The sequence below is a fragment of the Ursus maritimus genome, unplaced genomic scaffold (assembly GCF_017311325.1).
Source record: "Ursus maritimus isolate PB19 unplaced genomic scaffold, ASM1731132v1 scaffold_3, whole genome shotgun sequence".
Classification (NCBI taxonomy): domain Eukaryota; kingdom Metazoa; phylum Chordata; class Mammalia; order Carnivora; family Ursidae; genus Ursus; species Ursus maritimus.
This window is the reverse complement of record NW_024425563.1, coordinates 22,597,247-22,616,925: the sequence shown is the minus strand read 5'-3', so window position 1 is coordinate 22,616,925 and position 19,679 is coordinate 22,597,247. Positions and strand designations below refer to the sequence as shown.

General features: G+C 40.2%; 1 protein-coding gene across 2 annotated transcripts in view; it reads left to right on the top strand.

The window, feature by feature from the left end:
• Window positions 1-19,679, top strand: part of AHCYL2 (adenosylhomocysteinase like 2) — a 158,388-nt gene that overhangs the window by 115,491 nt on the left and 23,218 nt on the right. The window contains exons 2-5 of one of the 2 annotated variants that reach the window (XM_040644016.1): window positions 2,222-2,330; window positions 10,419-10,562; window positions 11,009-11,109; window positions 18,511-18,613. In XM_040644016.1, coding sequence (XP_040499950.1) covers window positions 2,222-2,330; window positions 10,419-10,562; window positions 11,009-11,109; window positions 18,511-18,613 — 457 coding nt within the window. Of the gene's footprint in view, window positions 1-2,218; window positions 2,331-10,418; window positions 10,563-11,008; window positions 11,110-18,510; window positions 18,614-19,679 lie in introns of both variants that reach the window. The other variant, XM_040644015.1, reaches the window with a different exon arrangement.

Sequence of the window (19,679 nt, the reverse complement as noted above, 5' to 3'; positions counted from 1 at the left end):
CCCCCCCCCCAAAAAAAAGCCAGCTGGAACCAGAGCCAACAGAATTGCTGATGAGGAAAGTTTAAAGGCCTAGCCACAAGGGTCCCTGGACCAGAGAGGTGGCAGTAGGGCTGGTAATGTCATTATGCTGGGCAACAAGAAGAAATACATTGTCAATGGCAACTCTGGGATTAAAGCCCAGGTGAGGCTAAGCTCTTACTTAACCAGGCTTGCTGCCGCGATAGCCATTATTGCAATAGGCCGGCTGCTTTCTCCCTCCTTTGCTGCTTTCATCCCTGCTTCTGGCATAAGGTGAGCTGCCCCTCTCCTAACACTCTCTTTCCCTCCCTCGCCTGTTGGAAGAAGGTATTTCTCTCTGAAATGGTAAAGGAGGGTTACCTTAAAGGACTCTGATTTCAGACAAGGTGGAAAAGATAGGGATAGAATGTACCAGAGTACCCCACCTGGGGTGGGTAGATGACTGTATTACGGGGTGAAGAATGTAATGACATTTAAGGAGAATTGAGAATTGGGCACCAGAGATGACCTACTTAAGCCCTGCGTTCTGGTTGTCAGTAAAAGATAAACATTTATTTCTTGGGAAAAGTGTATATAACTAATTCTATATAAGTGGTTAGTCTCTTTCTAATATTCTTCTGTCTTAAATTTGAGGTCAGTGTCTAGTGAGTAAACAAGACTTAGAACCGTATGTTTCTGAGTGGAGAAAGCCAGCGTAGCCTCCTCTTCTTTAGTGCCAAAAGAGCTGGTGGGAGGAATCACTGTAAATGGAGAAGACTAGAGAGAGCTCAGTTTAGGGAAACTGGATTGAGAAGATGAGCAGCCAGATAGCTACACGGTTTAGTGTGATTGGGGTAAAGTGGTGTGCACCCACCCACTCCTGATCCCACACATCTAGAGAAGCAGAGTGGTCGGCCCCCTCTAGTGGTATGTGGGTGGGAGGGGGCATTGCTTATCTGAGGCAGAGTTTATCTGTTACTTTTTTTTCAAAGGAAGTAGTGACTCATCCTAGCTTTTGGAAAGTCAATTACTACTCCTTCTCCTAGATGGGCCTCTTAAAAAAAGAAAATCATTGTCTTGAACGAGGGTGGTGAAATGAAAGCCAGAGTTTTCAGCTGGACTGCTTTCCCCCTCCCTATCTTCTCACCCACCTTCCCCTGCCCCGCTTTTTTTGCCCTGAAAATTCTTTTAACTTTAGATTTGGCTTATGCTTACCATATTTCCTTAATATTGAACCAAGTACAGACAGTGAAGCTAGAATAGGCTACTTCAGATTCGTTGTTTCAGCATGTGATTGCCGGAGCATGTAAGGGTGAATAAGACGCACAGCTCCTGCCTTTATGGAGGATACAGGTAGATACATTCAGTGTGGTAAGTGCTGTGCTAGGAGGAGTACATGGAAGTTCACGTATATCCCATGGGAGTGCATAGAAAGAGCACTGTATCTTTTTGAAATAAATTGCTACTTTAGCAAAATAGCCAATTTTGCCAATTTTTCACTTTGCAAAGAGCTTCTGATCCAAAGAATTTTCCTATTACTGAAAACAATTTGCAAACTCTAAGGTACTAACACAGGCTCCATTTGTTGTTATAGCTGTGAAAACGCTATGAATTCCCCTAAAAGGCATGCTAAGCTAATGCAGTTTGGCGTTAGTCTCCTCGTCTCAATATTCAAATGACTCAGTAGTTGCCTCTAACTGCAGGAAATAGAGCCGTCAGGTGCTGCTTTCTCTCTGGTGGGCTGTGTCTGTGTTCTGCCCACCAAGGAACCATCTTTTTATCATGAAAGGTAGTTGTCAGATCTTTGATCCTTCCTGCCTCCACGCCACCTTGGATCCAGAATAATCCAAGCAATTATACAAACATTCAATTAGAGAGAAAGAAAAAACGTTATTTGTTGAATAAATTATATAAGCTTTGATTTGTAAAGTGCTGGAACCTCCAACAGTAGGAGAAAGAGATAATACTATAAGAAAATCGTCGGATATTGGTCCAAAATGCAACCTCCAGAGTATTGCTATCTATACATAGTCAGTCCAGTCCTCTATCTACTCCTTCTACGTGAAAAATCATTCTCTCCAAAAAGTCTTAACATTCCAAACATGGGTTGGTACAATCAGACCAACTGCAAAGAAAGGTAAGATCCTGTAATGCAAGCCTTCAGCTGCTATCTCAGAATGAAGGTTGTTTTCCTTCATATAACGAACGTTCTTTTTCTTAGCAGATCCAATTTGCTGACCAGAAGCAAGAATTCAACAAACGTCCCACCAAAATTGGACGTCGCTCTCTGTCTCGTTCCATTTCTCAGTCATCTACTGACAGCTATAGCTCAGGTGAGTACTGAGCTGCTATGGACCCACCTGTGGAAGCTAACTAAGTGTGATCAGTAGCCCCTCCTGTCTATTTAAGCACCATCAAACTTGTGCTTTGAAATAGACATTTTGACTCTCGGTCGAAATTTAGACCAAAATTCTAGATGGAATCTTTGGATTCCTTGAGGACTCAAAGCGGAACCTAATAGAGATCTCTTCTTCCAATAAAGGCAGAAGAGGGTGACTAACAAACCTGATTTCTGATTTATTCAGAGGGTGGGCGTATGTAACTTATTGATGACCTTCACTGAACAGCATGTATAAAGACTTGTGTTGTTCTCCATTCTTTGAAAATAGAAGAGGAGTTCCCCATCCCTCCATTCAGAACTTGCAGATTAATGGGGAAACCTTAATTGCACCAAGAAACAATGAAAACGTTCAAGTGGGGCTTAGTTCCACAGAGCCCTTTGCTTTCTCTTCTAAGCTGTGACATTGCATTGCTTGTCACCCCTTCCTTCGTGTGCAGTGGCATTAATTCAAATCTGTGGGCTCTGGAGCTATCATTTCATGCCCGATGAGCTATTACCACGTGGAACCCCTTAAAGGCACTAGCCGTTTCTGCAGCGATGCCTGCTCTGTACCTGATCTAATATGGGGCTGTTTCATTTTGCTCTTGTGTTGGAATATAATAGGAAGCTGAATGTTCGCCCTAGTTCTCTCTTCACATTATAAATAGTAATATTCTTCAGAAATTTTTCATCGTGACCTGAAATTTTGTTTGTTCTTCTCACAAATAGGAAAGTAGTATTTGTTATATAAAGTTGTAGAAAGCTTGTTTGGGAAGCTGTAACTTTTAGGTTGGGTGGATTATTGTTTACACTTGTTACATTTCTCTTTTTACTCCCCCTTACCCCCAAAACAGAATGATGTAAATCCCTATGGACTTTTATGTAAAGATATGTGTAAAAACTGTGTACCTATCTTATTGTGCTGAAATAACCAGTGTTGAGAATTCATGAACCAGTTAATATAACTCTATAAGCCATAATAATTGTGAAAATGTGAATTATAAAATGGTGTGTAACCTTTTAGACTGTGAGTTTGTACATATTACTTAAAGATTGATACTAAACAGTAACATACTAAGTTTTAACGCCAGCTCAGTCTTCATCCTACACGCTAGATCTGCATTTCCAGTTGTGTTCCTGCAGAGAAAACCGATGCCTGCCTTCCTACTGAACCCTTATATGTAGGGAGGGTACTTATGAAATATTTATTTACCTCGAAAGTGTGACTGATGCCCTTGGTTTCTAAGTGAACGCGTATTTGCCTTCATTCGTGAGTGGTATTGACTGATGTCACCCTGGAAAACTTGGACCTTTTAGGTTGAACTACACGTAGTTGCAATTTTTATAGTAAAAAATTGTCACCCTTCTCTGTCCATTTAAGGATATTAAGTTCAAGAGCATGGAGCCAAACCATTCTGGAAATAGAAAATAACTTATGATCAATTATTCAGCTTCCCACTGGATGCTAGAATTACCTTGTTGGCATCCCTGACAAATGGCCATCTGGTTTCTTTGGGAACATTCTAGATGATAGGGTGATTCTTGCTTTATCTAGTTATTTAGCTCTGGTAAGCTCTCATATAAAATATTTTATTCTCAATAAAATCCCTGGAATTTAATGATTTTACATAGATATAAAAAAATCACCATTTTCAGGGCATCCCACTGTCCTGGTTATCCTCATCTGGGTATATTCCAGAGTAAGTGTCCTTTTAAAAATATGCCTATGGCTATAATATTCCATTTACAGTCTGAAATCATCTATAGGAAGTGTTATTTCCATAAACTCAGTGCTTTTAAAATGAAACCTAAATGATGTTTACTTCTCTCTTTTTTTAGATTTATTTATTTATTTTAGAGAGAGAGAGAAAGGGAGTGGGGGTTGGGGGAAGGGCAGAGGGAGAGAAAGAATCTCAAGCAGACTCCCTGCTGAGCACAGAGCCTGATCCCTATGATCCCTACGACCCCAAGATCATGACCTGAGCCAAAATCAAGAGCCAGATGCTTAACCGGCTGAGCCACCCTGGCGCCCCGATGTTTGCTTCTTTTGCAGCTGTTTCATATACACCATTACCTCGTCTTGTTTTTGTTTTTTGTTTTTCTCCCATGAACAATGGGCAAGCCCTGGAGTGGGAGTTAGGAGAGACCTACTTTCTGGGCTTTGATCCATGTATGATTTGTTTGTGTGATCTTGGAAAATTCTTGCAGCGTGTGATGTTCCTAGGAGAGAGTTACAATGAGAAGTTCACAGTGTTCACGATGAGAAGTTACATGAGGTGATACAGAAAATGCTCCATATCTAGTAAATGAAAAGCCAGGAATACGGAACTGACTTACAGCTCTCTAAATACAGGAAGATACGCAAATGCACGTCAATAAAAACTTGGAACCCATTTTCAGCATACATTACAGTAGCATTGGAGAGCCGCAAGACTGAGCCTTGGCTCTCTCTATTTATACTCTCCCCACGAGAGTTCATGCAGCCTCATAATTTTAAATACTGTGTATCGACATTTGAGCCTCAGGTTTTCTCTCAACCTCACATCTCTCCCCTACACGTTAGAGCCATATATCCAACCACCTGCTCAGTCCTTTCACTTGGATGTTTTATAGGCATCTCCCATGTCTTAAAACTGAGCTCCTGGGCGCCTCGGTGGCGCAGTTGTTAAGCGTCTGCCTTCGGCTCAGGGCGTGATCCCGGCGTTCTGGGATCGAGCCCCACATCAGGCTCCTCCGCTGGGAGCCTGCTTCTTCCTCTCCCCCTCCCCCTGCTTGTGTTCCCTCTCTCGCTGGCTGTCTCCGTCAAATAAATAAATAAGATATTTAAAAAAAAAAAAAACCTGAGCTCCTGTGTTCCGGGTTTGCCGCTCCTCAGTTATTCACAGCACTACAGCCAGATTCATTCTCTTGAAATAAGTCAGGTCATATCAGTTCTCCCCTCCAAACCCTCCAATGCTTCCCAATCTCACTCGGAGTAAAGTTCTTAAAACGGCGTACACAGCCCTATACCATCCCATTATGTTTCTAATCACATCGCTGCGTTCCCAAACTTCCCTCCTCTTCCAGCTAGACATTTCACTCCAGCCATACTAGCTTCCTTACTGCTGTTTTGTTATTTCAAAACATGCCAGGCACTCTCCTGCTTTAAGTTCTTTGCATTTGTTATTTCCTCTGCCTGGGGTGCTCTGAGATACCCTAGCTGGGTATCCTACCTTCTTCAGTTCTTAAGTACATTCTCATTGAGGCCTATCCTGGCTAGTCTCAAAATTGTACGAATACCCCACCCAACATTCCCTATCAAAGTCTCTTCCTTTATTTTTCTCCATGGCACTTATTATCATACAACATACTATGTATTTTACTAGTTTATTATTGTTCCTCCCCTTACTTGAATAAGAGATCCATGAGAACAGAGATTTGTCTGTTTTGTACTGTTCTATTCCCAGCATTTAGAAATGCTTGACACGTAAGAGGTGCTTGATAAATAAACATTGGTGAAAGGTGTCCAGAGCCCTATATTTTATATTCTTGTTGAGGTCTCTGATATACTCTGTATGTGAATAGCTAGAAGAAGGTTTATGACATTTCAAAAAAAGGTACCTCCCTCTCCAGAGTGTTTGTTTTGCTGAAGTTACCTGGAGGTTTGGGCAGTCTGTGGCCTGCTCTCCCTGCCTACAGACCCTAGTGCAAAGCTTTGCTGTGCTTTCATTTAGGAGTCTCTACCAACCTTTCCCTACCAGGGCTCCTTATCAGAATCACAGAGCACAGAAAGGAATTGGAGCTGCTGTATGCTCAGTTCTCCGAAGGATGGTTCATAATTAGTACCCTTCCAGATGGATAGAAGAGAAGTTAATCGATGTATTCTATGGATGCTTCAAGGCATTAGGGCTTAATTCTAGTGGAATCCAGGTTGCAAAGGGCTACATTAATTCCTAAAATTCCTGCATTGTGCCTGAAATTGTTTATAAGAAACAAACTTCTGAAAACTCTTTCCCTAAGCACAGAACCTTATGAAAACAAATGAACAGAAGAGACTTCTTTCAAGTCAAATCGTTCTCAGTGATGTATTTCTGAAAAAGCTGCCTTTGCAGTGAGTTAATTGGTTAAAGATAAGAAAAGAAGGCTGAAGTCCCTTAGTTCATAATTGGTTCTTATAAAACTTATAAAGTATTTTCAGATTTTTCCAAATAACAAAGTTTTGTTTGTTTGTATTTTGGGTGCTAACATAGCTTTTCACATATTTCTATAGCGTTATTCATCAATGAAATCTGCTGCACATTGACACACAGGTCCCTACTGTTATTTCCATTGCCAAATGAATAGATTGGGCCTAAGGGGAATTGTCTGACTTAAAATAGTCTAATAGGACTAATTCAACTGGGATTCTGACTGCTTCTTCTCCTAGTAATAACCCACAATATCACAGCTGCTAGGAGGTAAGGTTTAATCAGGCTTGAGCCATAGAACATATGTATGCATGTTCTGTGGGATAGATTATGGATTAGTGATTCAAGAGTTATATTTTGGTTCTGGGGATCATGAAACAAGAGAACACCCCATGGTAAAGTTATATTGTGCTTTATGTTACCATTCTACCTAGACATTGAACCCTTTTGTACTCTCATTTATTCATGTGATTTTTCTGGTGGTAGTTAGGGGAAGGAGAGAGCATGGGAAAGCAAGGATCTGTTATATTCCCTATTTTACAAGTGGATAAATTGAAAATTGGTCACAACCAATTAGAGGTAAAGCTAGAGCTAAGGTCTTAGGCCGTACTTCAGTTGGTTATTGCCTTGATTATCAGTTGTTCATTTTTAATTGAATTATGGCTCTGGGCTTCAGAGTGTGACAATTGTAAACATTTTAGAAATTACGCAAGCCTGTGTATACATATGTGTTGGGTTTCTCTAAATTTTCGTAGGAAAAAACCTTTGATGCTATCTCAAATATTTTCATGAATGTGCTACTTTAAATATAGTGACAGAAATAAGTATGGATTCAAAAAACAAATGTCATGCTCGTTCAGGAATAATCTTTCTACTGTGTTTGCAGAAATACCACTCTCTCGGTCTGGGTCTGTCAGCCATTTTGCATTCACATATTAGTACGCTCTAAACAACTAATACTTTTTTTTTTTTAAGATTTTATTTATTTATTTGACAGAGATAGAGACAGCCAGCGAGAGAGGGAACATAAGCAGGGGGAGTGGGAGAGGAAGAAGCAGGCTCATTGCGGAAGAGCCTGATGCGGGGCTCGAACCCATAACGCTGGGGATCACGCCCTGAGCTGAAGGCAGATGCTTAACCACTGTGCCACCCAGGCGCCCCTAAACAACTAATACTTTTGTTTCTCACCTGATAACAGGTCTGCACAAAGGACTCTCTGAAAACAAATCCATTGTGGCTCAAATAAAAACATCGATTGAACTAACTATAACCAGTTGACTACTATGAAGAAAATAAAATACTGTATTTGGGGAATTTTTTTAGAGTGGGGAGGTGGTATAATAATTTCTTCTTGAGAGAGAAGAAAACAACTCAAGCCAAAAATTGGAGTGCTTCTCCTAAGAGGAAATTTTGGGGGTTATTTTTGCTGTTGTTGTTTGTGTGTTTTTTTTACCCTGACTCATCCTTAGAAGCTAGAGAGGCATAGGAGAGGAATGCTATTCTGGGTAGAGTTAGCACTCCAGTCTCAACCTTTTTCATCACTGCCAGCCAACCACCTGCTGCTTGGTTAGATTAGTAGATGACAGAGGTTGACAAAAAAGTAACTGCTAAATAATATTATATGCATGTCATTCCTTCCCCATTCAAAATCCTGAAGCTGAGTAAGAACCTTTAAAAATGTTATAGCTGGTATTGAATTAAAAATATTTGCAAAAGCCAACAATAATATCAGATGGCATTTATTGAGTGCTTAATTACTTTATATCAAACATTGCACTAAGCAGTTTATTTACATTATCTTATTTAATATTCTCAACAACTTGACTCCGAAAGTTATGTCTTACTATTATGCAGTCAGCTTCGTAGCACATATTATAGCCGTAGGACAAGAAAAACTCCAATTAATTTTGTAATCAGTTATTTCATGTCTGACTTACCTATTAGACTGAAAACTCCATGAAGATAAAGACAATCCATATTTGTTCTGTATACCCAGCACTTAGACTCTGCCTGGTATACAGTAGACACAAAATAAAAATTTGTTGAATGAACAACTGAATGTGTGAATTACTGGATTCATGAATGAATTAATAATTCTATTAATCAGGTTCTGGAACACCTTTTATATACCCGGAAATAGAGACTGAGACTTCGAAGTCTGTCTGACTCCAGAACACATATGCACTATATTTAAATGTCCATTGGAGAATATAGAAATCATCATGCCTCTAGAAAAGGATTTGAAATTTCAGGATATCCTGAACGTAAACACTTTCTTCAAAAGTAATTATGCTATAAATTATGATCAAGATTAGGGATGGCCATTATCTTTCTTCCCTCAGGTGGTAGAAGCATGGTTCCCCTAAGCCTCCAACGTATAAACTATTTCTGAGTATTGATTAGTGAAACAGATGACTGCCCAGGAAGCTGTTTCTGGGCTCTGTTGCCAAAGGTACTTTGAACTCTTGCTCACCCTAGGAGGGAGAACCACAGACTTTTTATACAGATTAGTACCTTTCAAGAACAAAAGTCCTTTTGGGGATTTACTAATTCCCTCACCTCCCTTGGTGCCCATGTTCATTCTTGTTGCCTCGTGTTAGGACTTTGCTCTAGGGCAGTTTTCCAGCTCCAAGAGAGACACTCGGGCCCCCTGCTGCCCAAACATTTTGTAGTGCCATGCCCGATTAACTGGGCAAGGTCAGACTTGCCTTTTACAGCCCTCCCAGATATAGATCCTTTGCTAAGAAATCCCAGAAATGCCTTAATTCTCTGGATGTAAGTAGATCAGAGCACCATAGACCTTAAGAGCTCTATTTGCAGTTTTTCCCTTAAAAGTGATGGAGGTACTTCTTATCCCATTGAGAGATATGTAATGCCTTATAGACAGAGCTTTATATCCCCAAACCTCCCCTCCCCCTCAAAAAAAAAAAAAAAAAAACCACCAAAAAACCCCACAACAAACCTTGAGGACTCAGGAAGAAACTATCCTCTGAAACTTAAACATAAATCATGGAAGGAAATTAAATCATCCAGTAAATGATTTGCAACTACAGAATTGTATGAAGACTGAAAAGACCTCAGCTAAACATGGGAGTAGCGCAGCTGCCTGGTAGCCACAATCAAAAGTCTGAGACCTTCCACCCTCTAGCGTATATCGCCGAATGGATTAATCATCAGAACAGTTTAGTATACCAAAGGAGGATTTATCCACTTCTTTAGGAGCTGAAAATGCCTGTTGCCCGGCCCACTGAGGCCAGCCAGAAGGGAGAGCACACTGAATACTTCATTGTCAATATCTAATTGGGTCTGCAGGCATAGTTCAGCCTCATCAGAGCCAGTCTTTAAAAGAAAGCTCTGTTGTCAGACAAACACTTTTTGTGTGGTTCTTAATTACTTTCCCATGGGTTTCTTGTTCTCTAGGTCTTATCTGTTCAGTTATTGTACTAAAACACAAATTACAACAGGCATCGAAACAGCAGACAAAGAAGGGTAGCTTGGATCCGAGAAACCCATAGGTTAATGACCGTGATCTCGCACTGAGAACTTTAACCTGTTGCTGCCGTGGTGTAACCTCTCTCTTTTTGCGTATTCAAGGAGCTCTCATGTTCTGAAGATCGTTCGCCCTAGATTCCAAGTTAATGCTATCCAGGGGGAATGTCTTTGGCAACCTCTCTCAGCTTCCTCCTCCTGACCTGTGGCTAGCACTTTCCATGGAGGTGACCGAGCCAGCTCCACAGTGCCGTTTTAGATGCTTACCATTCAGGTGTACATTTGTGTGGTGTTGGATCACTAGACAAGCCTCGGTTCACTCCATGGTTTGGTATTCCAGAGGAAGCCATTTTTTTCCCTGAGGGTTTTTTATTCTGTCATTTCAGCGGCTTCCTATACAGATAGCTCTGATGATGAGACATCTCCCCGGGATAAGCAGCAAAAGAACTCTAAGGGAAGCAGCGACTTCTGTGTCAAGAACATCAAACAGGCAGAGTTTGGACGAAGAGAAATTGAAATTGCTGAACAAGGTAAAGAAAGCAAGCACTTTTTCCTTCTCAAGTTGCCGGTGTCTTTTTGTCCATGTTAATCCTTTTTATGTCCTGGGGTCTAGTAGCTTGTGAAATTTAAGTGTGGTTTTAAAGAATACTTATTACAAAAGAAATCTGAACTTAGCAAACACTGTGGGGAGGGAGTGAACTCTGGTGGGTCTAGAAGGAACTCCTATACCAGGAAAAGGCTAAGAGAGTGTGGATAAGGAGGATTGGGGTATAAGGAATCCGAACTCTGGAGCATTTGCCTCTGAAAGTCTCTTCGAATGAAAAATCAGGTTCAGTATCTTGATGCCTTGAGAAACCCATTCTAACAAAGAACCTGATCAGGGGAAGACTCTTCTCTTAAGAGAATAAGTTCTTCTGTTTATTCTTTCTCATTCCCTCCTCTCTAATAGTGCTGTGTATGTATTGTGCCTTTTCAGAAATGCCTGCGCTGATGGCTTTGAGGAAGAGAGCTCAAGGAGAAAAACCTTTGGCTGGAGCCAAAATTGTGGGTTGCACCCACATCACTGCTCAGACTGCTGTGAGTCCCTTTTCTTTCTCCACATAATAATGGTTAATAATAGCCACCAGCTGTTGAGTGCTTGCAACCTGTCAAGCAGCAGATTAAGAGCTTAACAAGTATTAGTTCATTAATCCTCATAATGGCCAGGTAAAGCAGGTATTCCTGTTTCTGTTTTACAAATGAGGAAGCCCAGGCTCAGAGTGCTCAAGTAATTTGTCCGAGGTCATACAGCTAGTAAGTCATAGAATCCAGATTTGAACTTCAATATATCTGAGTCCCAAGTTTATGCTTTCTCTGTGCTACACTGCTTTCCCCTTATCTTCCCTTCCAGTCTCATTTCTATAAGGCAGCTCTCTTCGGCTGCTTTCAGCTGCAAGTGAGAGAAAACCTGATTCAAACCTGGCTCATACATAAAGGAATTTACTATATGACATAGCTAGGAGTCCAGCGGTAAGGTGGACTTCAGATGCGGGATCTCAGGGCTCCAGTTTCATCTGTCTGTGATTTTCTTGGAGCTGCCTTGTCACTTGCTTACTTCATCCTGAGGTTCATAGCAAGATGCTTACAGCTCTTTGAGCCATCACAAATTGACATGAAGAGTAAGGACCATTTCTTCCTTTCCCCCAAGAGCAAGAAAACCTTTCCCAGAAGGCCTCCAGGATATTCCATCATGTGTCATTGAACTGGGTCACATGTCCATGGCCCCCCAGTCCTGCTGAGAGGACTGGGGTTACCATGCTTGATTTAGACCAGCGATTCCCACCCCGTCAGATTCAGTGTCTCCTTTTCATAAAAAATATTTTTGTAATGCCTCGTATTATCGTAGAATGAAATTAAAATATAGCATACCTCGGTACACTTTTTTTTACATTAATATAAAATCTTAACTGAAATATGAAGGAGGAATAAAAAAAGTAATTTATAATGAAATAATATGTGTCTCAATATGTAAATGCTTCAGCACAAGCATAGTGGGATACTCAGATATTTGTACCTCCTTACAACATTACTTGAACGAGGGATGCCTGGGTGGCTCAGTCCGTGAAGCGTCTGCCTTCAGCTCAGGTCACGATCCCAGGGTCCTGGAATCGAGCCCCACATCGAGCTCCCTACTCAGTAGGGAGTCTGCTTCTCCCTCTGCCTGCCGCTCCCCCTGCTTGTGCTCTCTCTCTCTCTCTGACAAATAAATAAATAAAATCTTTTTTAAAAAACCCAAAACATGATTTGAATGAGAATGCCACAAATGTAGATAGAAATGTGTTATTGGTTCTGGAGCATCAGAGTGGCACTGCCAAATTATATGATTTTCTGAATCGTATCATAATAAACTATAAACAACTTTTTAAATTTCTAAACAACTACAAAAAGTGTGTGTTTTCTCTTAATTTACATACTTGTTGCATTCCTGGAAAAGTATTATTATTTTGTATTGAAACTCCAAAAACAGTTTTTGTTAACATGTAAAGTGAAATAAGGTTCTAAACTTGGATCATTATAAATAGGGTTCTCACACATGTGAACTTTCATTGGAACATTTGAAAACTGTACTAAATGTGGCGTGGTTTTGTTGTAAGAGACGGTCCTGTACTTTCAAAATGTCAAAACCTTTCGTTCTGATCACTAAATGACAGGTGCATTCCCCTCCGAATTAATGTGACAACCAAAAATGCCCCCACAGTTTTCCAGAGCTCCTCTGTCGAGAGCCGCTGACTCACAGCCATCATCAAGGATGTGAGAGATGTTGAATTGCTAACCATAATGAGACCACTATAGGAAATTGATGTATTGAGAATTGGTCTGAAATCTTTTGTATGATTTATAAGACTCAGGTCATCTGAATGGTTAGATCAACTTTCAAAAGATATCTCCCGAAGCGTAGCACTTATTTATATGGCCACATTCCTGATTAAGTACAGCAGAGAGTCCTTAAGACGCAGACAGCTACTGTGAACATCCTTACCATGAGACTTTTCTGGATTACGTGTTCTCTAAGGGAAAAAAATACCTTGACTGCCCAAAATTAATATAATAAATTGAAAACTCTCTTTTTGGAGCTACAGACTAATTAATCGAGGCAGAAACTCTCTTGGAATCTTTTTTGGGCTTCCCCAGTCAGAGACATGAGACTTCAGTGTGGAGGCTTAAAATAGTAAGTGCTTCTGTACTGTCTCATGTTGCTAAATTCTATCTAGTTTCTTTTTTACCCCCTGGCTCACCAAACATTACCACCTTTCAGGGTTCCCTTTCATTTTCTATTGAATGGAGTAATCAAATTTAGTTTACCAATTTTAGTATTATTTTGTTATTCCCTCTCCACGTTTTTTCTTTTTCCCTTAAAAAAATAATTACAAAGGAATTGCTTTGTTTTTAATCTCAATTTTCTTTTTCTGATTACAAAAGTAGCTCATATTCATTTTATAATACTCAATCATTACCCCAATCATTAGCATAAAAGGCAATCTCCTATAATCCCGTGTTCCAGAAGTAACTATCATAGTTAATGGTTTCCCATCCATGTTTCTAATTGACTTGGATCTATTTATATTTTTTAGGCGTTTTTCCATAGTTCCTTCTAATAAGCAGATTCTTTTGCTACTCTCTCTAAACAGTCGTGATTGAAAGTCGGGTTAAACCAGCTTCTAAGCTCTGTCCTCCTTCCACTCCTATCTACCTTCACTCCTGCTTGAGCCCTAATAGCCAGCAGTCTTGACTTGACAATTCTTTAAACAGTTCTTATATTCTTGGCCCCAGTCAGTTTTCTTTTCTAGTTAATTTATATTGCCCTGTAGGTAAGTCTCAGTATCCCTCTTTTGTTTGACAAATTCAAGAATCCTAGCTATAGGAATTCAGAAATTCTTTAAGGTGAAAAATAAAATGAGAGGGAAAAAATGGGATCAAGTATTGAAAGGTAGTATGGACTAGAAATTAAGATATATGAGTAGTTCTGCTATTAACTTACTAAGTGGCCTTGGACAAATTACTTTAGGGGGCTCCCTGTTCAGCGGGGAGTCTTCTTCTCCCTCTTCCTCTTCCATTCCCCCTCCTTGTGCTTTCTCTCACTCTCTCTCCTGCTCTCTGCCAAACAAATAAAAATCTTAAAAAAAAAAAAAAAGTAAGGATCAAATCAGTGAAATAAATTTTTTAAAATAATTTTTTAAAAATAATTAAAAAAAAAAATTTTTAAGGGGCACCTGGGTGGCTCAGTCGGTTAAGCATCTGCCTTTGGCTCAGGTCATGATCCCAGGATCCTGAGATCGAGCCCAAGTTGGGCTCCCTGCTCAGCAGGGAGGCTCCACGCCCCATACTCTCTGTCTCTCTCAAGTAAATAAAATCTTTAAAAACAAAAACATTAAAATTTAAAAAATAATAAAAATAATGTTAAAATTTGAAATAAACATGGATTTATAAATAAGTTGCAAGTATAGTATGGATCACTTTTTTCTTAGCCATTTGAGAGTAAGTTGCCAACCTGATGCTCCTTCACCCACAAATACTTCAGTGCATATTTTCTACAAACAAGGACATTCTCTCATTCAACCAGTACAGCTATTCAAAATCAGGAAATTAACATTAACGTATATTACCGTCTAATCCTCCGACCTCATGCATCTCATTAATTGTCATCCCCTTTTCGTCTCCTTTAGTCTGGAACAGTTCATCAGTCTTTCTTTGACTTTCATGACCTTGACACTTTTGAAAATTATAGATGAATTATTCTGTAGAATGTGCTCAATTCCACTTTTCCTGATGCTTCCTTATTATTAAATTCAGGCTATGCGTTTTTGGTAGGAAATGATGCTGCATTTTTTTTCATTGAGTCTTATCCGGTGGCACGTTGATTTAGACTTGATTTATCATTTGTCAAAAAGATGTTCATTTTGATCCTTTGCTTGAGGTGGTGTCTGCTAGACTTTTTCACTGTAGAAGTTATTTTCCCCCTTTATAATTAAAAAGTATTTCATGAAGTAGTAATACGATACTATGTAAATACCCCATTTGTCATCAAGCTTTCAATTTATTCATTTATTTACTTACTTTTATTTGTATGAATCATTGTTTCCTATTTTATTTAGTGGATTATAATCCATTACTACCACTATTTATCATGATGCTCAAATTGTTCCAAACTTGTCCCAGGGGAGCCCCTTCCATCTTGTTTCTGTGACTTCTTTGTCTTTTGACATATCCTTCTCATTCTTTGAGCATTTCGTTGCTTCTGGTATATGATTATCTAAGCTTATCTTGTACTTTCTTTGCCCTAACCTTAGAATCAGTCATTTCTCCAAGAAACCTGTTGTTTTTTTTTAAGATTTTATTTATTTATTTGTCAGAGGGAGAGAGAGAACACAAGCAGGGGGAGCGGCAGACAGAGGGAAAAGCAGCCTTCCCCGCTGTGCAAGGAGCCTGATGCAGGACTCGATCCCAGGACCGTGGGATTATGACCCAAACTGAAGGCAGATGTTTAACCAACTGAGCCACCAAGGCATCCCGAGCCTGGTTCCTTTTAATGGATCTGGACGCTACTGTGTTCTTTGCTATTAAAATATTGTTCCGGGGTCCTCTTTAATTTCATATTTTGGAAAATAATTACCTGCTAACTCTTCATATATTTCTTATGTCTTCTTCTCTCCTCCTCCTTCGAGGACTCCAATTACATGTATGTTAGATTTGGTAATGTCCCATTTGATAATGTCCCATAGATCTTAGATGCTCTGTTCTGATTTTTATTCCCACTCTTTTTTCTTTCTGTATTTCAATTTGGTAATTTTTATTGATCTATCTTCAAGTTCACTGACTCTATCCTCAGATATGCCCAGTCTGATGATGAGTCTGATGAAAGAATTTGTAATCTCTAATACCTTTGAAAATTTTTTCTGACATTTCTATTTGACTTATTTTTATTGTTTCCATCTCTCTGCTGAAATTCTCTTATCTGTTCATGGATGTCATCCATCTTTTCACTAGACCCCTTAATGTAAACCTATTAATTGTAGCTAATTTAAAGTTCCTGTCTAATCAAGCATCTATTTCATCTTAGAGTCTTGTTCTCTTGAATACTTTATTTCTTGACAACGGTGTGGGGAGGGGAGTGGTTTATTCCACTTTTTTTCTGTGTTTTGAAATTTTGTTATGAATGGTAATTTGTTAGTTTCCATTATAATTTGTCATGAATTGGGCTGGATTTCAGTTCTGTTGTTCTTCACCATAGGCTTCAAATTCCTTCCATAGTGGGCAGCTGTTACATTGTGATTTGAGGTTACCAGAAGGCTCTCCTCGGTGTTGAGGCTTCACTCTCAGCTTTCAGTTGCTTCTACACATGCTTGCCACAGGGGTGGGGGGAAGGGGTATCATCTCTCTCTTCAAATGCATGCCCCACCTGCTGCACTAGGCTGCTGTTTCTTAGAGCTCGGCTCATGGGGAGGGCAAGTGGGGTTCTTGGCTCTCCTGCTCCAGCTTCAGTCTTAGGTAGGTCTGGAACAGTTCATCAGTCTTTCTTTGTGTGAGGATAGGGCTTCTTTTTTTTTTTTTTTTTAAAGATTTTATTTATTTATTTGACAGAGATAGAGACAGCCAGTGAGAGAGGGAACACAAGCAGGGGGAATGGGAGAGGAAGAAGCAGGCTTATAGTGGAGGAGCCTGATGTGGGGCTCGATCCTGGAACGCCGGGATCATGCCCTGAGCCGAAGGCAGACGCTTAACCGCTGTGCCACCCAGGCGCCCCAAGGAGGATAGGGCTTCTTCATGGTTCCTGCTTCTCTCTGTAGCAGCCGAATTTGCCTTGTGTCTGGGATAGGTCTTGTGCAGGAGATATTTTCCTGCCTCTCCTGGAGAGGTTGCAGACTTTATCAGTCATATCTTGTTTTATTGCACTTCACGGATAATTGCATTTAAAAAAAAAATAAATGGAAGGTTTGTGGCAACCCTGCATCAAGCAAGTCAATCAGCGCCATTTTTGTAACAGCATTTGCTCACTTCATGTCTCTCTGTCACGTTTTGGTAATTCTCAAAAATATTTCAAACTTTTTCATGATTATTTGTTATGGTGATCTGTAGATCAGTGATTATTACCTGCTCAGGTGATAGTTAGCATTTTTTAGCAACAAAGTATTTTTTAAAGTATGTTCATTGTTTTTTTAGACATAGTGCTATGGCACACTTAATAGACTACAGTATAGTGTAAACATAACTTTTATGTGTACTGGAAAACCAAAACATTCATTTGACTTGCTTTATTGTGATACTCACTTTATTGTGGTGGTCTGGAACCGAACCTGCATTACCTCTGATGGATGCCTGTGCTTTCTATCAGTGCAGGGTCCTGGGCCCAAGGGGGTTTCCTGCTTCTCTCCAAGGAACAGGGAATTTTTGCTTCCACTCTTCCCCAGAACCAGTGGATCTTTGCTTGCTCCCTGGTGGCAGGCATAATTTCTGCTCCTCTTCCTACAGCTTAAGGCTTTTGCTTCCTCTGAGAGAAGAGTGTGGCAAAGTGCCCAGGTTTCATGCCTGTCTTGGAGCATAGCTAATCAGGTCCTTGCCCCCAGTCTTTCTTTGGGCACTGGGTGGAAGCCCCTGGAAAAGAGCTTGCATGTGAGTGTGAAATCTCCTTGGGCCTCGGGCAGTCAGAAATTCCAAACTGACATGCTTTCCCACACTCAGCCTCTACTAGTTCATTGAAATTCTAGCTCATTTTTTCTTATCCTCATGTGTGGCACCCACATCTTCCTCCCATGTTCTGTCAGAGGTGAAACCAAGTCCCCTTGCTCTTTAAAGGGATTTGTCACTTGGGAGTTCAGTTCACTTGGTTGCTTTACAACCTTAGCTCTTTGATGGTACATTATCTGGCTTTTGTTAGGATCGGAGCTTGCTTGCAGCTTTCTACATCTTCAGAAGAAGCAGAACTGTAAATTGGTGATTTCTCCAAAATGTTTTGGCTCTAAAACCCTTGACTTAATTAAGTCTTAAAAGGAAGCCCAAATATATTAAATAGGTAGAAAAACAGAGCTCAGCTGGAGCCTTCACCCATGCCTACCCCTACCACTGCCCTCTACTCAAAATCCTGAAGAATTTCTGTAAAGCACCATTTGAAAGTCACTGGCCTCAGTTATTCCTGATATACTTTCTTTTTCTTTTTCTTTTTAAGATCTTATTTATTTATTTGTCAGAGAGGGAGAGAGAAAGAGAACGCAAGCAGGCGAGCAGCAGGCAGAGGGAGAACAGACTCCCCGCTGAGCAGGGAGCCCGATGTGGGACTCGATCCCAGGACCCTGGGATCATGACCTGAGCCGAAGGCAGACGCTTCACAGACTGAGCCACCCAGGAGTCCCCTGATACTTTCTTATTGTCAAATATATAAACTTAATTTCCTTGACCAGTTGTTTGGCTAGTCTTGTTCATCTCCTGCTTTTCTCTTCAATGCAGGTGCTTATGGAAACTCTGGGTGCGCTGGGGGCACAGTGCCGTTGGGCAGCCTGCAACATCTATTCCACTCTCAATGAAGTGGCTGCTGCTCTAGCAGAAAGTGGTAAGATCTTCTGCTTGTCTTCTGTGTCTTTGGCTAAAGTAAGTCTCTGAAAAGTTCCATGGATTCAATATCAATCTTTAAGAGAGATTGACATTAAAGGAGCCCTCTTGGGGGAAATGGGTCCCTATTCTTGTGTGTTTGCTCTACTTCTGCACTTCTCTTGTTCAATATGATGTAGCTAACTCTGTTTTACAGTTGGCAAATATCTCCTTATGTCTGATATTCCCTTGTTAGTTAATGCTTTGCGTTGACTTGCTAATATTAGAGCACCAGTGAACACCGCTCATTGTCTAAGGTAATATGGATTAGAAAAGAAGTGCTTTGGGCATACTTTTGTGGTCCTGCTGGTTTGTCAGCAGTTTGCCCTGATTTAATGTTTGGGTTTCTGCTTCAGCAGTAAAAAAGGACTTGACGTGGCAGATTAATATTTGATCACAATCGCTACTGACACAGGAAGGACAAAAGAAAGAAATTTGGACTTTGCCAGTTTCTTGCCTTCCCTCTGTGGCAGCACAGCACAGATCAGGGTACCAAATGCTTATTGCTTCAGAGCTCTTAAGAAATGCTGGGAAAGCTCTGTGGTGCATGCGTGTCTCTCCTTTTGCTAGCACTTTAGTATTTCATTTGTTCTTTCATTTACATTCATTCATTATGAAATTTTTATTAATGTATATAAAAGGGCACAAATATTAAATAGATAGCCCAGTGAATTGTACATATACATTCTTTTTTTTTTTTCCAACAAATGTTTAATGGCCTACTCTAAGAGCTATAAGAACACATGAGACCATGTCTTTGCCCTAAGAATCTTATACGGTGATTGAGGAGAAAAGACACATATGTAAATAATGGTAATACAAGGGCATATATGATAAATGCCACGACAGATCATAAATCTACATTTACCGCACAAGCAAGCGGCTTTTAAAAGTTCAGATTCCATGATAGACCACTTGCAGTTCAACAGGCTTCGTTAGGAACATGAAACTTACCTGAGCTGTGACAACATTTTAACTGATGGAGAAGAGTGTAAGGTTCTCCTGATGAAGAAGGTGGGTTGACCAAA